Source organism: Abramis brama (genome assembly GCF_963993115.1).
Source record: "Abramis brama genome assembly, chromosome: 21".
Taxonomy (NCBI): domain Eukaryota; kingdom Metazoa; phylum Chordata; class Actinopteri; order Cypriniformes; family Leuciscidae; genus Abramis; species Abramis brama.
This window is the reverse complement of record NC_139983.1, coordinates 15665154-15685046: the sequence shown is the minus strand read 5'-3', so window position 1 is coordinate 15685046 and position 19893 is coordinate 15665154. Positions and strand designations below refer to the sequence as shown.

The 19893-nt window shown below is 38.4% G+C and overlaps 1 protein-coding gene across 2 annotated transcripts in view; it reads right to left on the bottom strand.

The window, feature by feature from the left end:
- Positions 1-12156: 12156 nt before the first annotated feature.
- Positions 12157-19893, bottom strand: part of bcl11ba (BCL11 transcription factor B a) — a 50330-nt gene continuing 42593 nt past the window's right edge. Inside the window, exons 3-4 of one of the 2 annotated variants that reach the window (XM_084096743.1) lie at positions 16168-18027; positions 12157-14195 (exon numbers count right to left, since the gene is read on the bottom strand). In XM_084096743.1, the coding sequence (XP_083952869.1) occupies positions 14173-14195; positions 16168-18027 (1883 nt within the window). In that variant the 3' untranslated portion in view covers positions 12157-14172. Of the gene's footprint in view, positions 18028-19893 lie in introns of both variants that reach the window. The other variant, XM_084096742.1, reaches the window with a different exon arrangement.

The following is a 19893-nucleotide window of genomic DNA, read 5'->3' as shown; positions in this document are numbered from 1 at the left end:
ACGATACAAGACCATTTAAATAAATAACAACCTAAGCATATTGAAATAAAGCACCACTAACATTAATTGGAAAGTATCTAGTATCTGCCAATAACCTAAGCACAAGCTCCACTCTTCAGCACAATGGTAAAAAAAAAAAAAGAAACTCTTCTAAATCTTCAATATAGCAAAACAAGAAACACTAACAAGTATTTTGACTCAAAACACATAAAATAATACATACTGTAATTTCCTCTACTATTCCAGTCCATCTAGTCAATCATGCTGGGAGCTAGAAATCCATGACCTACAAAAAAATAATGAATGCAGTCGAAAGGATTTTGTATTTTCTGTGTTAGTAGCATGAACTAGTGGAATAATAAGCAGATTCTACATTTTTACTTTATTAATATTTATTACTTGGGATTGTTGTATTATTTTTGCTTTGTTACATTTATAGTGAGATCTTAAGTATTGATTCTAAAGTAGAAAACTTTGTACAGAGTATTCACAAATTTGAGTATGTTTCAATAGTTTAAAAATAAGTAAATCTACTTAACCTTACAGTGTAGGTGTTCCCAGCATGCACTTGGGCATGATTAATGAGGCAGCATTTTTCACAATTTCACAGTGTTATTTGCTTTTTTTTCTCTCTTTTTTTTCTTCTTTTTTTCTCTCTTTTCTTTTTGATGCCTGGAGTTCATTTTCCACTCAGAATGATTCGCTTGTGAACAAAAAAAAATATTGTTATTGTGTTTTATGTACCAAATGTTAGTTGTTTTATTGCAAATAAATTTCCTTTTAGTCTTTACAGTAAAGTGATTTACAAATGTTAATTTTTTCCATAATGATTAATTCTAAAACTAAATCATCCTCAAATTAGAGCTGAACATGCAGAACATTACTTTTTCTGCGTGTGGACGTCAGCCCGCCGTCTGAGGAAACACAAAATGTGAGCTTATATCACAACCGCACTACACATAGATTCAGAGTGAGGTTTTTATTGCGCTGAGAACGGTATCCATAACAATATTTGGTTTCAGTCAAGAAGTCATCACCCGACTATTCAGAACAAAAGTCAATAAAAGCGTTATTGCTGCTCAGGGACGTGAATTGGCTCGCTCGAACTCCAAGTATGGCAGTGCCACACTGTAAGATAATCTAATTGGGATGATGAGTGTGAGGTCAAAACAATGAATGAAAAATCACTTGTCTCTCTACAAGAAGCCTCAAACATGTTGTACACTGCCGGTAAGCTGTGTATCATGACCTGATATTGAAGGTTTTGCTCAGTTTCTTTAAAAAAAAACCTCAAGGTTAGAGTTTATGAGAGGTGAGTGGTTCTTAAATCAGTGTTTCAATGTCCAATATATCATACCGTGACTTAGAAAAAACCTTTCAGATGGCAATGCAGTTCATGAGATGTTTTTCCCAAGCAATTCAGAGTGATAGAGGACAGGTTATGCTATTCTATTCACACTGTCCTGAACCCTCAACAGAACTGCAAGTGTGTGGCACAGAGATGTCAAGACTCAAAGCGGAGATAATACAGAAATAGCCATCTCAAACTGTGCATGCATCTTACAAGACATCACACCCTCACACACAGAGAGACGCCTGCATAATGTATGTTATTTCTCAAGAGCACTTGTCTATTTTTCAGAATGCTCCTATTGACAGACTTTCCTTTTGTATCAATGATACACGAGACTGACTACTTTCTTTTCGCTCTCTAAGAGTGTGAGTTGAAGGTTAAGGGAGTCTGAAGCCTCACGTATGGATGTCAGAAGTGCTGTTTTACTCCTCGGCACAGCCGAGCCAGGGGCTAAATATCCATAGAGCAGACAGAAAATTAATAGGCATCGACATTTTTCTATGTATGTTCTGCAAGATGGGTTCAGGCCCATCAAGGCCATCTGGTCTTAATAGAACATCAATTGATGTGAACAGGAAGAGAGACCAATTTGTTTTCTCACTGGGGGGTTTGGGGCCGATTTGTAAATCTTATGTCCGCACTCGCACACACTTGCTAAAACAGTCTTCCTCATTCTTGACATTGCAAGTCGTGGCTTTACAGTAGACAAGCCTGAGGCTAACGTGTGTGTGCATTGTTTAAGTGGACGCAAACTGGAGAGGGCAGATTCCGCACTTCCTTAAGACGTTCTCCGGGCTATTATGAAAGGTTGTGTGCGTATGCATGTGTGCGCATGTGTGTCTGTATGCATTCAGGCGTCTGTTGAGGGTTTTGCCATTGTGAAAGGGGTTGAGGGAAGGCATGAATACCCTCAGTCAGCCAGCTGGCAGTCTCGGGTCTTTGTACAGCCCAGCTTTTCATATTGTCTGCTCAGTTTACAAATAAACATGGCTAGGGATGAGGCCTACAACAAACAGATAGCCCCATTCATTGTGCCTGACAAGCTGCGGGGAAAGCCCAGGTCCCTGTTTCCACAAACCACTCCATTTTAACACACACATTCAGCCAAAAAAACGTCTCCTCCTAGCTTTGTATGGATACATTAGATGGCATGCACATCATTTTCATCACTCACTTCCATCACCTCTCTATCTGGGATGTGTAAGTTTGGTTTATTACATAGTGAGGTGCTAAAAGTCTATGCTTCTAATGTAATACTTTATATAAACAATATTATGTATTTATTTTATTTATTTTTTAAGATTTTTAAGTATTGTATTTAACTGTATTTTATTTTTGTGATAAATTACATCAGCATAACAGTTTTTGTCAAAATTCTAATTCAGAATTTCAACACTATGTTGTTTTGCTTTAAAGTTTCATCCAAAAATCTTTTTGAAAATTCAAAAAATTTGAAACCCATTTCATTTTTCTTCCCTTGAAACAACAGTAGTTTTTTATTTATTTTTTTTATAGCAGAGTGGCCAAGCAACTATTTTCCAAAAAATAATAATAATGAATGGTGACCATGACTGTCTAGCAGGATTTTCAAGTGCAAATCACATGAGCTTTTAAAGACTTGGAATATAGTGGAATGTGAATAGTGTAGAAAACTTTTTTTTACCTTTCAATGGAGATTCTTTGGGTTTTTGGAGCCCAATTCACTTCTCGTCTCCATTCGCTTTTCACTTGTATCAAAAGGAGCACCATGAACATTCATCAAAACTTTGACACACAGTCATACATGAATGGAGTGGCACTTAAGTTTGTCTAAGATCTGATCCTGTTCTCCAGAACGATCTGAGACTATTCAAAGAGCAGCTTGTGCTTCAGTGGAAGCATGAAACATCTGACTGTATTTACAAAGGAGTCACATGATCAGTGTAACACATTTTGCATATTTAATGAGCGACCTAAAAATAGTGCAGAATCTTTACATTTTACATTTATTAATTTAACAGTAGCTTTTATCCAAAGTGACTTACACTACTATGTAAAATTGTTGTTTACTTGCAGGTTTAAATTAGATTTTATATTCCATATTTTCCATATGGCCTCAGACGTTTGGATCCCACTGTACAGTTGAGCTTGTGTTTTGTATTGCATTAGCCTCATTGATAGCACATGGCCGGCTAGGAGGTTTAAGCACAGATAAAACATGACAAAAGACCTTTTGAATCAAATGCTCTCTTTTCACACACTCTAAGTACAGCCTCTCTCTCTTTCACACGTTCTCTCTCTCTCGCTTGCTGTCGAATTTTTATTTTTTTAAGGGAAATAATAGCTGGTTGTATGGATCCGCCTCCTGGCCAAGGGAGCTACTTTGTCTTAATTACCTCAGGACGAGTGAGTGGCCCCTGAAGCAATCATCTTTGTTTGTTAAAACAGCCGTTATCTGCTTCGGTAAGGTCCATAAATAAAACATAGCCCAGATTACAATGTCATGTTCCTTAGGACTCCAGAACCTGGGAACCGATCACAACACAACAAGAGCAAAAAATCCCTGAGCGCTGCACACACACATGCAAATATAGATGATCTCTGTACGTTGTTATCTGATGTCAGCTTGTCGAGACTGTCAGCGCTGAGTGATCGAGAGCGAGCTGATTGTGAATATCCACAGATGTAAATAACCTTTTTCACTAGTTCAAGGTGGGCCATCTGTCCACTGTCATTTATTTAGTTTATTACTATGAACTGAGGGACAGCACCAGTGTCTGCTGCAGGCGGGAAAAGCAATAAATAATGACCTTTCTGTCTGAATTATAATCACCAAAGTGTTGCTACGGCACAGATCTGTGGCACTTGCTCTTAGCAGCAGGGAAGCATCCAATCATATGTCGGACATATGGATCCTGCCCAGCCCTGGTGTTGGAAATGGCTCCTTATGGAAATATATTCCAATAAAATACACCTTGCACATTTGGGTCTGGCGTGAGTTGTGGAAAGTGTTTTCAGATGTATGTAGCCCTACAGGCGCATCCTCAACAGAAAGTGGCATTAAAGCAAAGTAGCCTACTGCATGAGAAATTAAACTTTATATAAATTACCTTAATGGATATGTAGTGTTGTCATATTGGAAAACATGTGATTTAAAAGGAAATTTAAACATGGAACAGTTTCTTTAATCATTTTGAAATTACTAATTTTAATAAATAAATTATATTTAATCACATTTATCACTTTTTATATTATTGTTATTATTGTAGGTGACTGAGGAATTAATCATTTATTAACTTATTTTTTAATAATAATTGTTGAATATATATATATATATATATATATATATATATATATATATATATATATATATATATATATATATATATATGCATTATCATTATTATATTGTATTAATAATTATGGATAATTAAAAAGATATTATTATTAAAAGATATTACTAATCAAATATATTATTAATATATTATATATATACAGTATATATATATATATATATATATATATATATATATATATATCAAATATATTATTCATATATGTACAATATATTGTATTTATTTTATTTTATTTTTATATATATAAAGAGACCAAGAAATGTAGCCTACCATTTTTTTCTGCACATTTCCGAGTGCAATAATTTCTCAGTTTTCATTTCAAAGTGTCATAAACTCCTTGATCTTGCAGGGTACAAGAATTATGAAAATTATCTTGGCTTATCAACTTTTGTCTCATAAAAGGAAAGTGGAACCAGGTATGTGCAGGAAACAAATTTTAGCAAGAAAATATATGGCTCTGAGATTCAATCCACTCTTGAAAATCTGCATTCGACAGTATAACCTAGAGAAAAACTGGCTGATTTCAATCTCTTGCCTGTGATGTAAACCGAATCACAATCACAGGAAATGAATCCAATCATGGAGGGGTGGTGCAACAATCTAGGTCAGTTTTGGAAATGACTGCTACAGGCAATAAGATTAAGGAACGCGCCGATTCGCTGAAAGAAGAATCAGTAAATCAGCTCTGAATGAGTAACACTTTGCTTCTGTTCTGTGTCTTCTGTGTAGCTAATGTTTATTTTCCCTGCTTATTTTTTATGATGAGGGCATAAGAAAGAGGCATTATGTATCTTTGTATCAACAGTACAGAGGATGAATTAGAAAAAAATATATATTTCCCCCATCTCTCGTTCGCTAACACCCCCCTCCCTCCACACACACACACACACACACACACACACACACTCACACACCTTCCTTCCCATTTCTCCAGCTTAACTTCATTGTCTCAAACCCTTTCTTTCATCTTAAGACAAAGATTTATGTAAATCTTCGGGCCCGGCGTTAATGCGAGCCGCAGTGTGAGAAATAGCATCCCTAAATCGCAGTATTGTTGTTGAAAATGACAAGGCAGCCCCATAATCCCACAATGCGATCATCCAAATGTGTCATAATGCTCTGTGTAGGCAGGCAAATCTGAATATCAAAAAGACACCACGCACCTCGCCAGAGCCTTCAGTTCTTTAGAACTGCTTTCTTAAAGAACTCACCCTGTTGTCACTTAAGGAAAGGCAAAAAGTATAGAAAAAAAACACAGAAAAGTGACATTTGAGTGACTGGTTTGGTGTGCTGTTAAAGGAATTTCCTTTCTTTGTCTTAATGTCTCAGTCTCTCTTTTTTTCAAGAGTGACCTTCTCAATCCACATAGAGACAGTGTTTTTCTTCATTGACTTTGATTAGAAAAGTTTGATAACTGACAGGATCACTGATATTTATTGATGTTTGTGTGTCCTATATGGCGCTATCAGTACATTTCTAGATAACATTATTTCATTGGATTTTTTAATTTTATTAATTTTTTGCTTAATTATTTAGACAAGTGGAAAGAGTTGGATCAGAATGGCCTGGTTTCACAGAAAGGGTTTAGATTAAGCCAGGATTAGGCCCTAGTCTAATTATGACATCTAAGGCCCCATCCACACTACTGCGTTTTCGTTTAGAAACGGAGACCTTTTGCTATGTTTGCACCTCCCGTCCAGACTAAAACGGCAAAAACGAAGACCTAAAACGGAGAAGTTTAGAAACGTTGCCGACCCCGTTTTGCGTTTTGAATCTCCGGAGGGCGTTTTAGTGAAGACGGGTCAAAACGGAGGACTTTAGAAACGATGACGCAGAGGCTCATGCTCGGCTCTATGATTGGGTGTCTTCAGTCATGGAGTATACACAGGTAATATTCAGTACCAGTAAACTCCACCCGCTGGAACAGTTTCTTACAGTAAGAAACTGCCGCGTCTCAGGCGCGGCTCGCGCGGTAAACGCATACATGCTAGAATTAGAACCGACGCCTATTTTTCATGCGACACGCAAGCGTGTTGGAAGCGTTTCCAGGCAAAATAGAATAGGAAAAGATGTTTATATGTCATTTTGACACAAATACATATTAATAAATGACACTTTGATGTTTGAAAGTCTCTAGGTTTACACCGGCACACGCATGCCTAGTGTTGGTGAATGGTCACGTGATCCGCGTTTTCAGTCGTTTTAATGTGGACGGAGATCAATTCTAATACGCAGCTAAAACGCTGGTGTGGACGGAGATCATATTCGTTTTAATTCTCCGTTTCTAAACTAAAACGCAGTAGTGTGGATGAGGCCTAAGTAGGCTAGTTTTTATAAAAGTGCCTTAGAAACAAAGATTAGGTGTGCATCTTGAGACAAAACAATGTCACTGACATATTTTAAGATATGTCAGTGCAAGTTGCTTTCGGTTAAAACAGCTCAAACATGTATTTTAATTCAGGACTAGGCCTAAAACTTGTCTGTGAAACTGGGGGAATATGTCATAGACTTAAACTAGACTTGCATTGCCCACATGAGCACCACATGTTAGACTTTCTGAAACATATGTGCTAATTGCTGCATCAAAGCTCTGATTATTCCCCCCGGTTTCACAGACAAGGCTTAAGATAGTCCCAGGCTAGAATGCATGTTGTTTTAACTGAAAGCAACTTGCACTGGCATATCTTACAATATATCAGTGCCATTGTTTTGTCTCAAGATGCACACCAGTAGTTTTTTTAAAAGCTACTTAAATGTCCAAATTGAACTAAGGCCTAATCCTGGCTTAATCTAAACCCTGTCTGTGAAACCAGGCCTTTGTGTTTTCTCAAGCAGAACTACGGATGCATTTATTGTTTAAATGATAATTAGAGTTTTTATGTTTTACTATTTACACTATACTATTTCAAATATGTAGTATGTCAGTACATTCCTAGATAACATTGTTTCATTCATCCCTAATTACAATAAAATATTCAAAACTGATTTTCTTTTTACAGTTATATTATATCTTTATGCACTGTTTTCTTGCCAAGTGCCGATGTTTATGCATCTGCTGCAATTCCGAACGACTCTGACTTGAAATGCTACATTTGTTAAGCGTCAAATTGATTTAAACATATTTGATTAGTTTCCTTGTCATTTGTCATGCCGATCTGTCTGTCAGAGCAAGAGAAGAGGAGGAGAGAGCGACTGCTTTTGGAAACAGCCATGAAACAGCCATGCCAATCAATTGGACAAGGACAAGTTGGTTGAATAATAATATTAATAATTACAACACAAGTCTAGGGAATCCCTGATTTGCCATGACTCCCTCATTGAGCTATCTTCCACAGAGACTCCCTCGTTCCAATAATTAAGAGCACCATTCCTCTTTTCCTTTTCATTTTCTGCAATTCCCCCTGGATCAGGTACAAGTCCAAAAAAGAAGAAAAAAAAGAGCAAGAGAGAGAGAAAGAAAAAAGATTCCACACCTCACTCTGAGCTCTATTTAGCAGTTTGGATTTGCCCCCTCCCCATCCGACAGTAAAATCTCGGGCCGTCACTTGAAGCCTGGTGGGGGATTTTGTGGGAAAGAATAGCCATGTTGATCTTGAAGTCTTAAGTCTCACCGTACCTGTCAACACTCTGGCTCAGCAGTGAAGACTGTGGCTTAAGTCACTTGAAGTTGCCTTTTAATGAGAGGGGAGGTATGCGCACGCTGTCAGACTGAGCTGAAATAATGCCATACCTTCTGAATAACCCAAGCGTGCCTTTTAATCCTGCTGCTGTTTATGTAATGGAAATAAGCAGGAACAGGTTAATGAGAGGGTGAGCTCTGGCCTGCCTGCACACACACACACACACAGAGAGAGAGAGAGACTGGATCTGGTATGAAAGTGATATGTGTGTATGACAGACTGCTTCTCTCCCTTTTAACATATTCTAATCAAGATGATTATAATATTTTTTGAAACTTCATTCAAACAGATAATGGCACTGCCCTTTCCTCTAACTCATAGACATAGGCTCTTAATTATGTCTAATACAAAAGTTTTGTTTCGAAATTCAAAATACTAGGGGTGTAACAATATATCGTGTCACAATATATCGCAATACAAAAATGCAACAATATGTATCGTGGATAGTGACAATATGTATCGTGGATAGTTCACCCAAAATAAAAATTACCCTGTGAGAAAAAATTGAAGTTTTCAGAGTCAGTACTACATTAAACTACAATATATTATGTTGAATATAATGTATAATAATGGGGGAATATTAGTGGGTCCTGATAATGCTTATGTTATAAGTCTTATGTTACCAGTAAAAAGTGGACTACATTATTTTAAATATATCTAGCCAGTGACAGAGTGCAAGCATATTCGTCTAAAATAATTCTGTATTTTCAGGTTCAGAATCATGAATATATTTATTCTGGTGTCACCATTGTCCAAGCCTATTCATTTACACCCACAATGTTATATCAAATTTAGCATTTAATCAACAGTACATTTTTTCTTAACCTTTGGAGTATCGCAATAATATCGTATCGTGAGTTCAGTATCGTGATATGTATCGAATCGTGAAATTAAGGTATCGTTACGTCACCCCTACAAAATACATATTTATTATATATTATTTAGCATTTTACCTAAAAAGGCAAATGTATATACAGGACTGTGCAAAAGTCTTGGGCACGTTAGTATTTTCAGATACACAAACACACGCAAAAATGTTTTAATATCAGTTATTTATATATTTTGCTGTAGTGTGTCAGTAGGAAATATCAGTTTACATTTCCAAATATTCAATTTGCCATTAATTGTAATAATCCAGTGAGATTTTTATATGCAGAAGGAGTCTGATAACAGCCAGTTCTTCTGGATTTAGTCTGTCTCAGTTGTTTCTGTTTATTCATGTAATCACAGACAGACTCAATGATGGTGAGATCAGATCATACCGGCTGTTATCAGACTCCTTGTGTATACAAAAATCTCACTGGATTATTACAATTAATGGCAAAAGGAATGTTTGGAAATGTAAAATGATATTTCCTGACACAGAAAAATATATAAATAACTGGTTTAAACCCTTTGTGTGTGTGTGTGTGTGTGTGTGTGTGTGTGTGAAAATACTAACGTGCCTAAGACTTTTGCAAAGTACTGTATATATATAAACTTTTTGACAGTTGCATAGTGGAGGAAGAAAGGAAATTATGGCTTGGGAAGAATTAAAGGAATAGATTATTTATTATGCTTACCAGACTCAAACCTTTGAATTTGTGCTAATTACTGCTACTTTTCAAAGGGTTTTTATCATGTTTGGATATGGATGTATTTATTGTTTAAACGCTAATCAGAATGATTCCACTTTTCCCTAATTTTGGAAATTTACAGGAATATGTAGAGAATCTGATTTCTTCACAGCCTTCCTCACTTCTCCTTCCCTTCCATCTCTCATTCCGTCTGTATTTTTTCTTCTTCCCTGCTTTTTCCTCCCTCACTCCATCTCTTCTTTTCTTTCAGTGGGAATAATCCCCCCTACAGGAGACTTCAAAGAGCAGGCCAGGCAGGGACAGGCTTAATTACCCGCCTGCCTTAAAACTGATGCCAAATCAAAACTTGCTCTGGTCCATCTCTGTCCTGCTTTGGCAGGGCTAATTGTGGCTTTGGATTCTATTTTGGAGAGTTTTTTTTTTTTTAAACAGGAAAAAGTCACAATTAAATCAAAACAAGAAATAGGCCTACATGGGCAGCACATCACACATCATCATGTAGACTGCTTTATATAGCCTAGTTCTGGAGGCCTTGCCTGATTTATGTGTGTGTGTGTGTGTGTGTATTTATTTATTTGTAGCTATTTCAGGGTATAATATAACCTATACTGTTAGACTTTTAACGTTGATCAATTTATACAGTAGTATTCGCAGTAAGCTAAATAACTCCTCAGTAGCCTACTAACTTAAAAGGTCTGCGCATGCTGTACTATCGCGAGTGTTATATTTGGCCAGTTCAGAAAGTAAGTAGGCTACTATACTTTTTCCATGTTTTTAATCTTACGCTGAAGTAAGCCAACCCTCTTTTTTAAGCGCGTGAAGTTTAAACCCCATCGGGATGCGCCGGGAGGTGTCGATGGCTGGCCGAGGTAGAGCATTACGTCGGGGTTTTTAACACCGCGGAGAGTTGGATACGAGGAGGCTTAATGATGCCGTAGCAGTCGGGATGAGCGCTAATTCACCGCCCAGGGCCCACGACGAATGGGGCACCTGCAGAGCCAGCCATCAGTCAGCTTACCCACCCTCGACAGGTCCCGGGAGGGGCTCCGTATCCCTCCGACTCATGGAGCTCTGCCACTCTCCACAAAATGGCCTCATAATGACAGACGAGTGCGTGAGGTAATCTGCATCTTTGTTTTTTTTTTCTTTTCAGTCTGACTAAATATATCTGACTTGAAAATTGATTTAAACTAAAAACACATAAGAATTTAAAACACAAATATGTTTATGTGCTCTAAAAAGTCTTGCGTTTCTTTAAGAATTCCCGCACGATAAGAACATGCCCGGGAGCCAGTTAAATTGAGATTACAGTAGTCTAGTTTTATCTGTTTATATGGCATCAGAGCAAACAGAAGCTAATGAAGCTAAGCTAGCTGAATATACTGAGTGTAATAGCCCCCCACCCCCACTGGTGTTATCATTTCAGTTTCATATAAAAGGTTTAATATTTTAGCTCAGTAACAAATTTAAACATTATGATGAATCGTGAAGTGTGAAATAATGAGTAAACAGCATTAAAAAATCTTGTTTTTTTTTATTCAAGACCTGCATACCAAAGTTGCCTCAGTCCAAACAAGGGGCATCAGCTTCTAATGCTTTGGAAATACGGGAGAGAGAAAAAAAGACTAAAATATACACAGAAGGGCAGCTTTCAAAAACAACTAGTATAACACAAGTGAACATAATTGTCAGTTTGAGATGAATGTACTGTATAAATAAGTGGACAAACAGTCATACAGAGCTCTCTGACCTCCACAAAGTGCCACATCTTTTTTAAGATGCAGATACCAGAGGTTAATACATTCTGGGAAAGGGTTCGAAAGAATACATGGTGGCTGATTGATTCATGTCTGTATGAGTGTGGTCAGTTTTAGTAGCTCTCAATGACTTTAATTGTAGCCTTTAGTTGGAGGCAAAAAGCTTTGATGTGAATTGCGCACAATTGAAGAGAAGATCATATACAGCAAGGTTTGGCTTGGCTTGGCTATCCTGTTACCTACACATTTAAAAAGTCCCCTGTGTCGATTATTTTAGACATATTATGAGCGAGACTGTTTCCTGTATGTGTGTGTGTGTGTGTGTGTGTGCAGAGAGAGAGAGAGAGAGAGAGAGAGAGAGAGAGAGAGAGAGAACGAGAAATACCTTCCAAACTTTCCAGACCTTTTTCTTTACTTCCTAATCAGAAAATGATGACACAATAATGACTTGAATAGGTAAAACATTTTGTATTTGTGCTCTATTCTTCTCATGCTAAAAGACCTGAACTTTACAGGCCCCAGAAATCAGGCATTACGCCCCCAAATCAGAGGAATGAAGGGGCTTTGTTTAAATAAAGACAAACTGCTGCCAGTGCTAGTCAGAACACACAAATTGGAAGAAAAAAAAAAATTGGGGGGGGGGACAGAAAAGTAAAAGTTTGGGCAAGCATATAAAATTATTTACAACCAAGATAAGAGTGAACAAAACATTTACTGTTGTATATGTAGCTACAGTAAAAGGTCAGACAACCTCTTAAACTCATCTGTACATTTTTTAATTTCAATTTTCACAATTGTATCCTGCCAAATGTGTGTACATATACAGTATATATATATATATATATATATACACACACACGCACACACACACACACACACACACACATAAACACATCATAGTGCCTACACATGTATTTCATTCCAGCCATTAAGAAAATTCATTACTGAAGAAGAAACCAGAAAGATACACATTACAGGAACCTCAGTATTTTTCCTGTGATCATCTTTCCATATGTAAAAGTCGCTGGCCCCATTGCAGTTCTCTTTTAATCGATTTAATCTTTATTTTCTTACACCCAAGGCAGAAAAGTTACTAAAACTCAAGACTTTTACAGTTACAGTGACAAAACATTTTAAAGACCCACAATTTAAATTGGACTGTAAAATGAATCTTTAAAAAAAAAAAAAAAAAAAAAAAAATGAAAAAGACGGAAAGAAATTATAATTGGGGAAAAATATTTTTTTCTTTTCTTTTCTTTTCTTTCCTTTTTTTTTTCTTTTTTTTTTTTCTTTTTTGTAAATTGCCCAGGCATTCTCCAATATTACAAATACTGGTATACTTTTACAGTAAACAAGAGAAATGTCATATATATTTATATATATATATATTTTTATATATATATATATACTTAAAATCCCATCACCATAAACCAATATACACACGCCACTATGGCATTCAGGAAACTTTATAAGCAAACTTGAAAAAAAAAAAAAAAGAATTGTTTAAAACACACATACACAGAAATATCATTTTACCCTTGTACTTGTTTCAATACTGTAAACGTATTTTAAGACAGAGTGCACTAAACGTTTTACTTTTTTCTTTTTTATTTTCTTTTTTTTAAAAAAGTTTCTGTAGTTCCTGATTTTTGTCCAGTCTCTTCTTTGACTATTTGTAGCAAAAGAATCATCCATTATTTTCAAGGGACGCAGTCCTGTCCTGAAGTGAAAAATTTTACATATATATTTATATATTTGCCTATTGTGTGTGTTTTTGTGCAGTTATATGTACATATACATACATATATACACACATAGACACACATTAGTATTGTGCTGGCTAATTCTCATTTTGTCCAACTTCTTTAAATGACCTACGTATCTGTTTTTATCATTATTCTTTTAGAAGCAGATTAAAACCACATGGACTTAATTTTTTCTTTCAATTCTTTGCATCACAAAAGTGTAGCATTTGTCTTATAAGACAATAAATAGGAAGATCAGTATTCAAGGCACACTCATGTCAAATTGAATGGCAGTACAAAAACTGTCCAAATAAATTAATTTCATTTTTATAGTGCCAGCATTGTGAAAGCCAAGCCTATCAACACTGGCACTTCAATCTCAGATGCTCCCTCTAGCAAGGCCTAATAAATCCGTTTTTAAACATAATTTCTTGCTCAGAAGCCGTTTTCGCCATTGTTCTCAAATATGTAAATCAAAATAATAAAGTGCGGGTCAACTGCGAAAAGCTGTGTATGTTTACTTTTCTTTCTCTCTCTCTTTCATTAGTTTGCTTTGCTCTTTTTAAACCACGATATTCCCTCGCTTCAATCGTTTGCGCTGGTTAGGGCATCTTGTCGAAAGAAGGCTGTTTAACTGCCAATAAATCAGTTGGATAGAAGAGAAAAGAAATGGGAAAATTCAGCTGTGCATTCTGTAAGCGTGTTGCTACTTCTGAGAATGCGTTCAACTACACATCACAGGAAGTCCTGAATGAGAGGAAAGAAAGAAAAAAATTGTCTTACTGTTTTAGCACACGCTCAACAGGTCATGACATACACTCTTTACTGTGCAATTGACTAATCTGCATACCTGCTGATGGCTTTGACACACGGGATATGACCACATTAACCAGATAAGTCAATATCATATACGTTTTTAACTTTAATCAGATTTACTGTGCAGTATAAATTTGTCTCTCAAAATGATTGATAAATATATATATATGTACAAAAATGCATAGGGCTGTTTCAAGTGATTTAAGAAACATTGTAATAGAATGACAACATTGTTGAACGTATAATTGAATTCATTCTAATCTAATCTGGTTAAAGTGGTGACTCCCTCTAGAACCGCAGCCCCTAATACCCAAAAATGACACAACAGAACTGAACACAAAATAACAATGTTTAGATTTAAATGTCAGTCAATGGAAACAGAACAGTGATGCTGCCTTGCTTTTGACTAATGTGCTTTTAGGTTTACTAACCCGGATTGGACTGTAAAGACCCTTCTCTCTCTTTCTCTTCCTGCGCGTGTGTGTGTGTGTGTGTGTAAGTCACCCTCCTAGTGTACAAAAACTGCTTTATCCTCTGGCCTAGATGTCTGTCCCTTTAACTTAACAACAATGTAGTATGACAAGCCACTTTTATGTGAAAGATGGAGTTGATTCATGACATTTAGGGGTGGTCGGCAGTGTAATATGAAGTGTGGAGACGAGACAAGACGAGGGTTGTGAATGAGCTGAACCAGAGGACTGGACTGCTTTATCAGAGAAGACGGCTGAAATCAGATGGCAGACTTGGCAGAAGTAGCTATGCAGCTCACCCTGAGTTGTTTTAAAGCCGTCTTCCTTCTACCACTATTGTGCTGTTCAGCTAAATCAAACAGGTTTGATTAAGTGCAGTGTCTATGGAAAGGGTGCTGGCGATTAAAATTCACTATTGAGACCTATAGCACAATCCATCCTATGACTAGCGTTGTCTGGGTCGGTACTAGGTACCGATAAGCAGCTGCCTTCGCTTTTGTCTGTTTTTATAGTCTCCTCTCCTTGATTTCGAGTAGACAGGTTTTCAGCCCCACAGTCCTCTTTAGATTTACTGTTAAAACTGATATTCAGTGCTACATTCCCAATTAGATTGACATGCTTATAATCAGTTTGTGCTACAAGGTCTAAGGATTGTTGTCCGCTCATTTAGTATGAATAATAAACAAAAAGGAAAACAAAAAGAAAGACATAGCTTTCTCAATTCAGCTTTTGAAATTTGAAGATTGAATGCGGCTTCTCTTCAAGAAATTACACGTGTAGCTTAAATAATCTACATTGTAAGCAGCGGCCTATGGATTTCTCAAACGATACTCTGTTTTGCTAAAAACAAACAAACAAACAAAAATCTCAGGATGTTGTTTGGGTTAAAAAACAACAAAATCTCAGCATTTGAAATAAATCATAAGATAATGGAATAAAAAAATGATGAACTAAAAATTAACCTGCACATGCCAAAACATTTTTTTTTAAATCCAATAAATACAGAAATTATTGCACAGTTAAAGGCTCCATTTAAAATATTGTCTAATGTATCCACTCATTAATAAGGCGGTTTATTCCGGCTCCAAATTAAATTTCCCTCTTTTTTTGCATTTTTTTTCTCTTCTTTAATGTCTTTATCATTCTCAGATGGCAGTTTCTTAGGACAAACTAACTCAAACCATTAACTTGAAAACAAACAAAAAAGCAACAAAAAAACAGACTAAAAAAAAAAACAGAGTATCCAGCTACCCCTTTTATAATCAAGGAATTGTGAGGCAAAATAGGAAATCTGGCTTAGCTTCTCTCTGCTTGTTCAATTTTGACCTCATTTGTCATCAAATGTTCCCCATGCCACTTTTTCATGTGTTTCTCGAGCGTGCTGTAGACGCTGAAGGGCATTTGGCAAATGTCACAGCGGTACACTTCCTTACCGAGCTGGCCGTGTGTCTTCATGTGGCGGGTGAGCTTGCTGCTCTGGGCACAGGCGTAGTTGCAAAGCTCACACTTGTAGGGCCTCTCGCCTGTGTGGCTGCGTCTGTGCACTGTCAGATTGCTACAGTTCTTGAACACCTTCCCACAGTACTCACAGGTGTCACTCCTCCGGCTCTCTTTCGAGCTGGGCCGGCCCGGTCCCGCCCCCCCACCCAAGTGCGGGGTGCTGCCTCCGCTAGCGGTACCACTGCGGCCAGAGAGGCCCCCGTCCAGCAGGTCCCCTGGTGGCGTGGAGAATCGCAAGCTGCCGTTCTCAGAGGAGTGCTCCGAGGAGGTGGCGAATGGAGATTGTCTGGAATCGGTGAAGCCAAGAAAGGGATCTTTGATGAAGTGGCGGGATGCTGCATAGCCCACTAGCCACTGGGAGTAGACGTTTTCAGATGGAATTAGGGGGGCTGGGGGTATGTCCAAATCCTTTTCGATTTTGATCCTCTTGTTAGAGGAGTTGGAAAGGCTAGGACTGGTGATGGGAGTGGGCTTGCGGGGAAACAGGCCTGAGAAAGAGTCGCCCGAGCCACAGTTCCTTCCGTTTACAGTTGCCCGCTCCACTTGGTCCATTTCCCCCACTACTGAATCATCGTCGCCCACATCCCTCTGCCCCTCTGAGACCCTTTTGGAGAACGGAAACCTTTTCCGATTGTCGACTATTAAGTTATTGTACTGCTGGATGGAGCTGAGTCCTACGTTTTCCACCATCTTCCCCAATGAGAGGTTCTTCTCATCCGAAGGTGGCTTTGTGCCATTCTCCCTATTCCGACAGAACTCAGAGTCCATACTGAAGTTTGACTCAGGCCTGCTCTCATTTTCCAACTCCTCCTCTTCTTCCTCTTCCTCCTCCTCTTCGTTGTCAGGGCCCATGCCCTCACCTCTGAAATCGCCATCCCTGTTCTTCATACCCTCCCCGGTTACGTCACTAGTGCCTGGCTCGGGTGAGCTGGTGGTGGACAGGCCATCGTCAGAGCGCCCTGTCATGGAGCCAGACTTGTGCATGTGGGTCTTCATGTGGCGTTTCAGTTTGCTAGCCTGAGAACAGGCATGGTCACACAATTGGCACTTGTAGGGTTTCTCACCCGTGTGGCTTCGCCGATGAACAACCAGATTACTCTGAAACTTGAAGGTCTTGCCGCAGAACTCGCAGGATTTCGACTTTCCCTGTGTCTGTGGCGGAGTGGTGCTGTTAGGGGGCATGGGAGGCAGCGGAGGGGTGCTCAGAAAGGGCGACTTCGGACTCGGCTGGAAGGGGTTGGGATTAAGGAGGCGATGCATAGGGTTAGCACGGCTTGGTGACAGCGGTGGAGTGGAGTTGTTGTTTCCAGCAAGCTCTCTAAGTCGGCGGGAGAAATCCATGGACTGGGACTCCATGGCCATGGGTGTCATGCGCATCACTCTCTCAAAGGCACTGGGATGCTGGGAGATTAAACCCATTTCCTCTGCACTAAGGCGTTCCAGGCGATGGGGATCTAAATGATGGCGTGGAGGGGGGCTGACAAAGGGAGGAGTATTGGGGAGGCGGTTTTCCACAAATCCTGGTGGGGGCTCTCGGAGTAGGGGCCCAGCCATCCGTAGGAGGTGGAAGGGGTTGTTGTCCCCCAAAAAGTTGGTTAATGGGGACTGTGGTATGGATTCAGCACCAATGGGGGGAGGAATAGTGATCCGTGGGGTCAGGGAGGTATTCGAGGGGTTGGTCTCCAAGTATATGCGGATCCCATGCGTGTTCTGAGCGTGCTGCAGAAGGAACCAGGCGTTGGTAAAGGGCTGTTTGCACGTCGTGCATATGTAACTCGAAGGTTCATCTCTACCTGCAACCAAACAGAAAACAACAAAGATCTTTATTTACATCTCGTTCTAAAACCTCTGCAGGTCTTTTCCACAACACTTGTGCCATAGTGGTAGAAATGTAGTCCTGCTAAATAAATAACCCCCTAAAACCAGATCTGAATTTATGGAAAATGAGACATAGGGTCAAGAATGATTACATGTTGCAAAGAACAAACTTTGAGGTATCTGACACCTCTCTAAATTTGCCTTGCACTTTGTGCAATGGGCACTGTCGTGTGCCCATCATGCTGTCACATGAACAGGGCAACTCATACTTAACAGAGCTTTGACAAGTACATTTTCATACTGCTCCACAAAGGGCTGGCGCAGTGTGAACATCACATTTCCCATTTCAGCTTGTCTTTAATCTTCGCTTTTACAAATGGCTGACTCATTTTAGAAGTATAATGCAAGGCAAGAACACTAAACTGGGAAACCCTCCAAGCACCAAGACTGTCCAAGGATGCTGGAGTAATATGCCACCAAATTGGAAAAGTACAATTTAAACTGTGATTTAGAGGACTCTCATCACTATAAAACAAATAAACTTAAGTTGTCTCCTCAAAGAAAAAAAATTTGAGAGAGGAGGGTCTGGGTTGGGGGGGAAGGGGGAGCACACATCAAGATAAATGGTTTCAAATAAGGAGTGAAAACACTGCCTGTGATTTAAGAGGCTGTGGGGGAAAAAAGTGCACCGGTGTGAGCGTTAAAGTCTGTGGCATTTAAAACAGCTCAAGGGTATTATTTACTGTTCCATTAAGAATTTCTCAAGATTGTTTTTCTTACTTCCTCTCACGTTTTTATCTTATTCTATAGTTACACTTCCTGGAAAGCCCCCTCCCCCTTAATGACATCATAGTGAATCATTGCTTTTCTGAGAGCAAGTTTGATTACAAAAAAGTGTCTCACCAGTGAATTAATTGCACAATTTCTCTGATAACAATTTTATTCTTCATTCTACAGTTTTAATTATATAATTAAATACAAGCAAGTTAATGTGTGAAGTTTGCATACACTTTGGGTTCAGGTAAAGTATAAACAGTATCAGTTCTCGGATCAGAGGATGTGTTAAAAAGTGGCTCCTGTGCTTGGTGCGGCTCTGGAGCTTTAACTATACATGACTAATTGATGCTACAACTTCACCGTTACATCGGTTCCGCCATGCAAAGGGGACTCATTACCATGGCAGCACAAACAAGCCAAGTGTACTGAGTATACAGTGAAAAAGGATGCTAAACCATCTTTGCTGTACTCCTGGGGAACTGGTGTAAAAAAAAAAAAAAAGAAAAAAAAAAAATCTACAAAGTCGAAATGGTAATTGTGCACTAGGAAATGAGTTTCATTTATTTATTAAATGAAAGCTCGCTGTTCTGACCTAATGCAGCAATTTAGGATACGCAGGAAAACATATGCTGCTGTAATTGTTCAGGTTTTTGATTTCTGGCTGTGCTTTGTGTACCTTTATGAGTGTTTTCATGTATATGTATGTGTGCGAGAGTGAGCAACTGCTGAGAGAACAATGGGGCGACAGTCACACACAGGGCTCGGAAAAGCTGGGACTAGGAAGCCCTCATGGGTGTCTATTTCAATCATGGCCATTGTGAAGGATCAAAAAGAGCAGAGAGAATGAATGGTTAGTATCTGTTCTAGCATTCCTTTACATGCTGCCGAAAAGCAATGCTAAACAGTGGAGTGTGTTTTCATCTGAAAGAAACAGAGACAAGGGATTATATACAGCAATAGCCTGAAGCTTCATCTTACTGGTATACTGAAATGCAACATTTCATCAAGGAATTTGAATAGTAAGCACACAAAAATGTAAATTACAAAAAAAATAAATGAGTAGT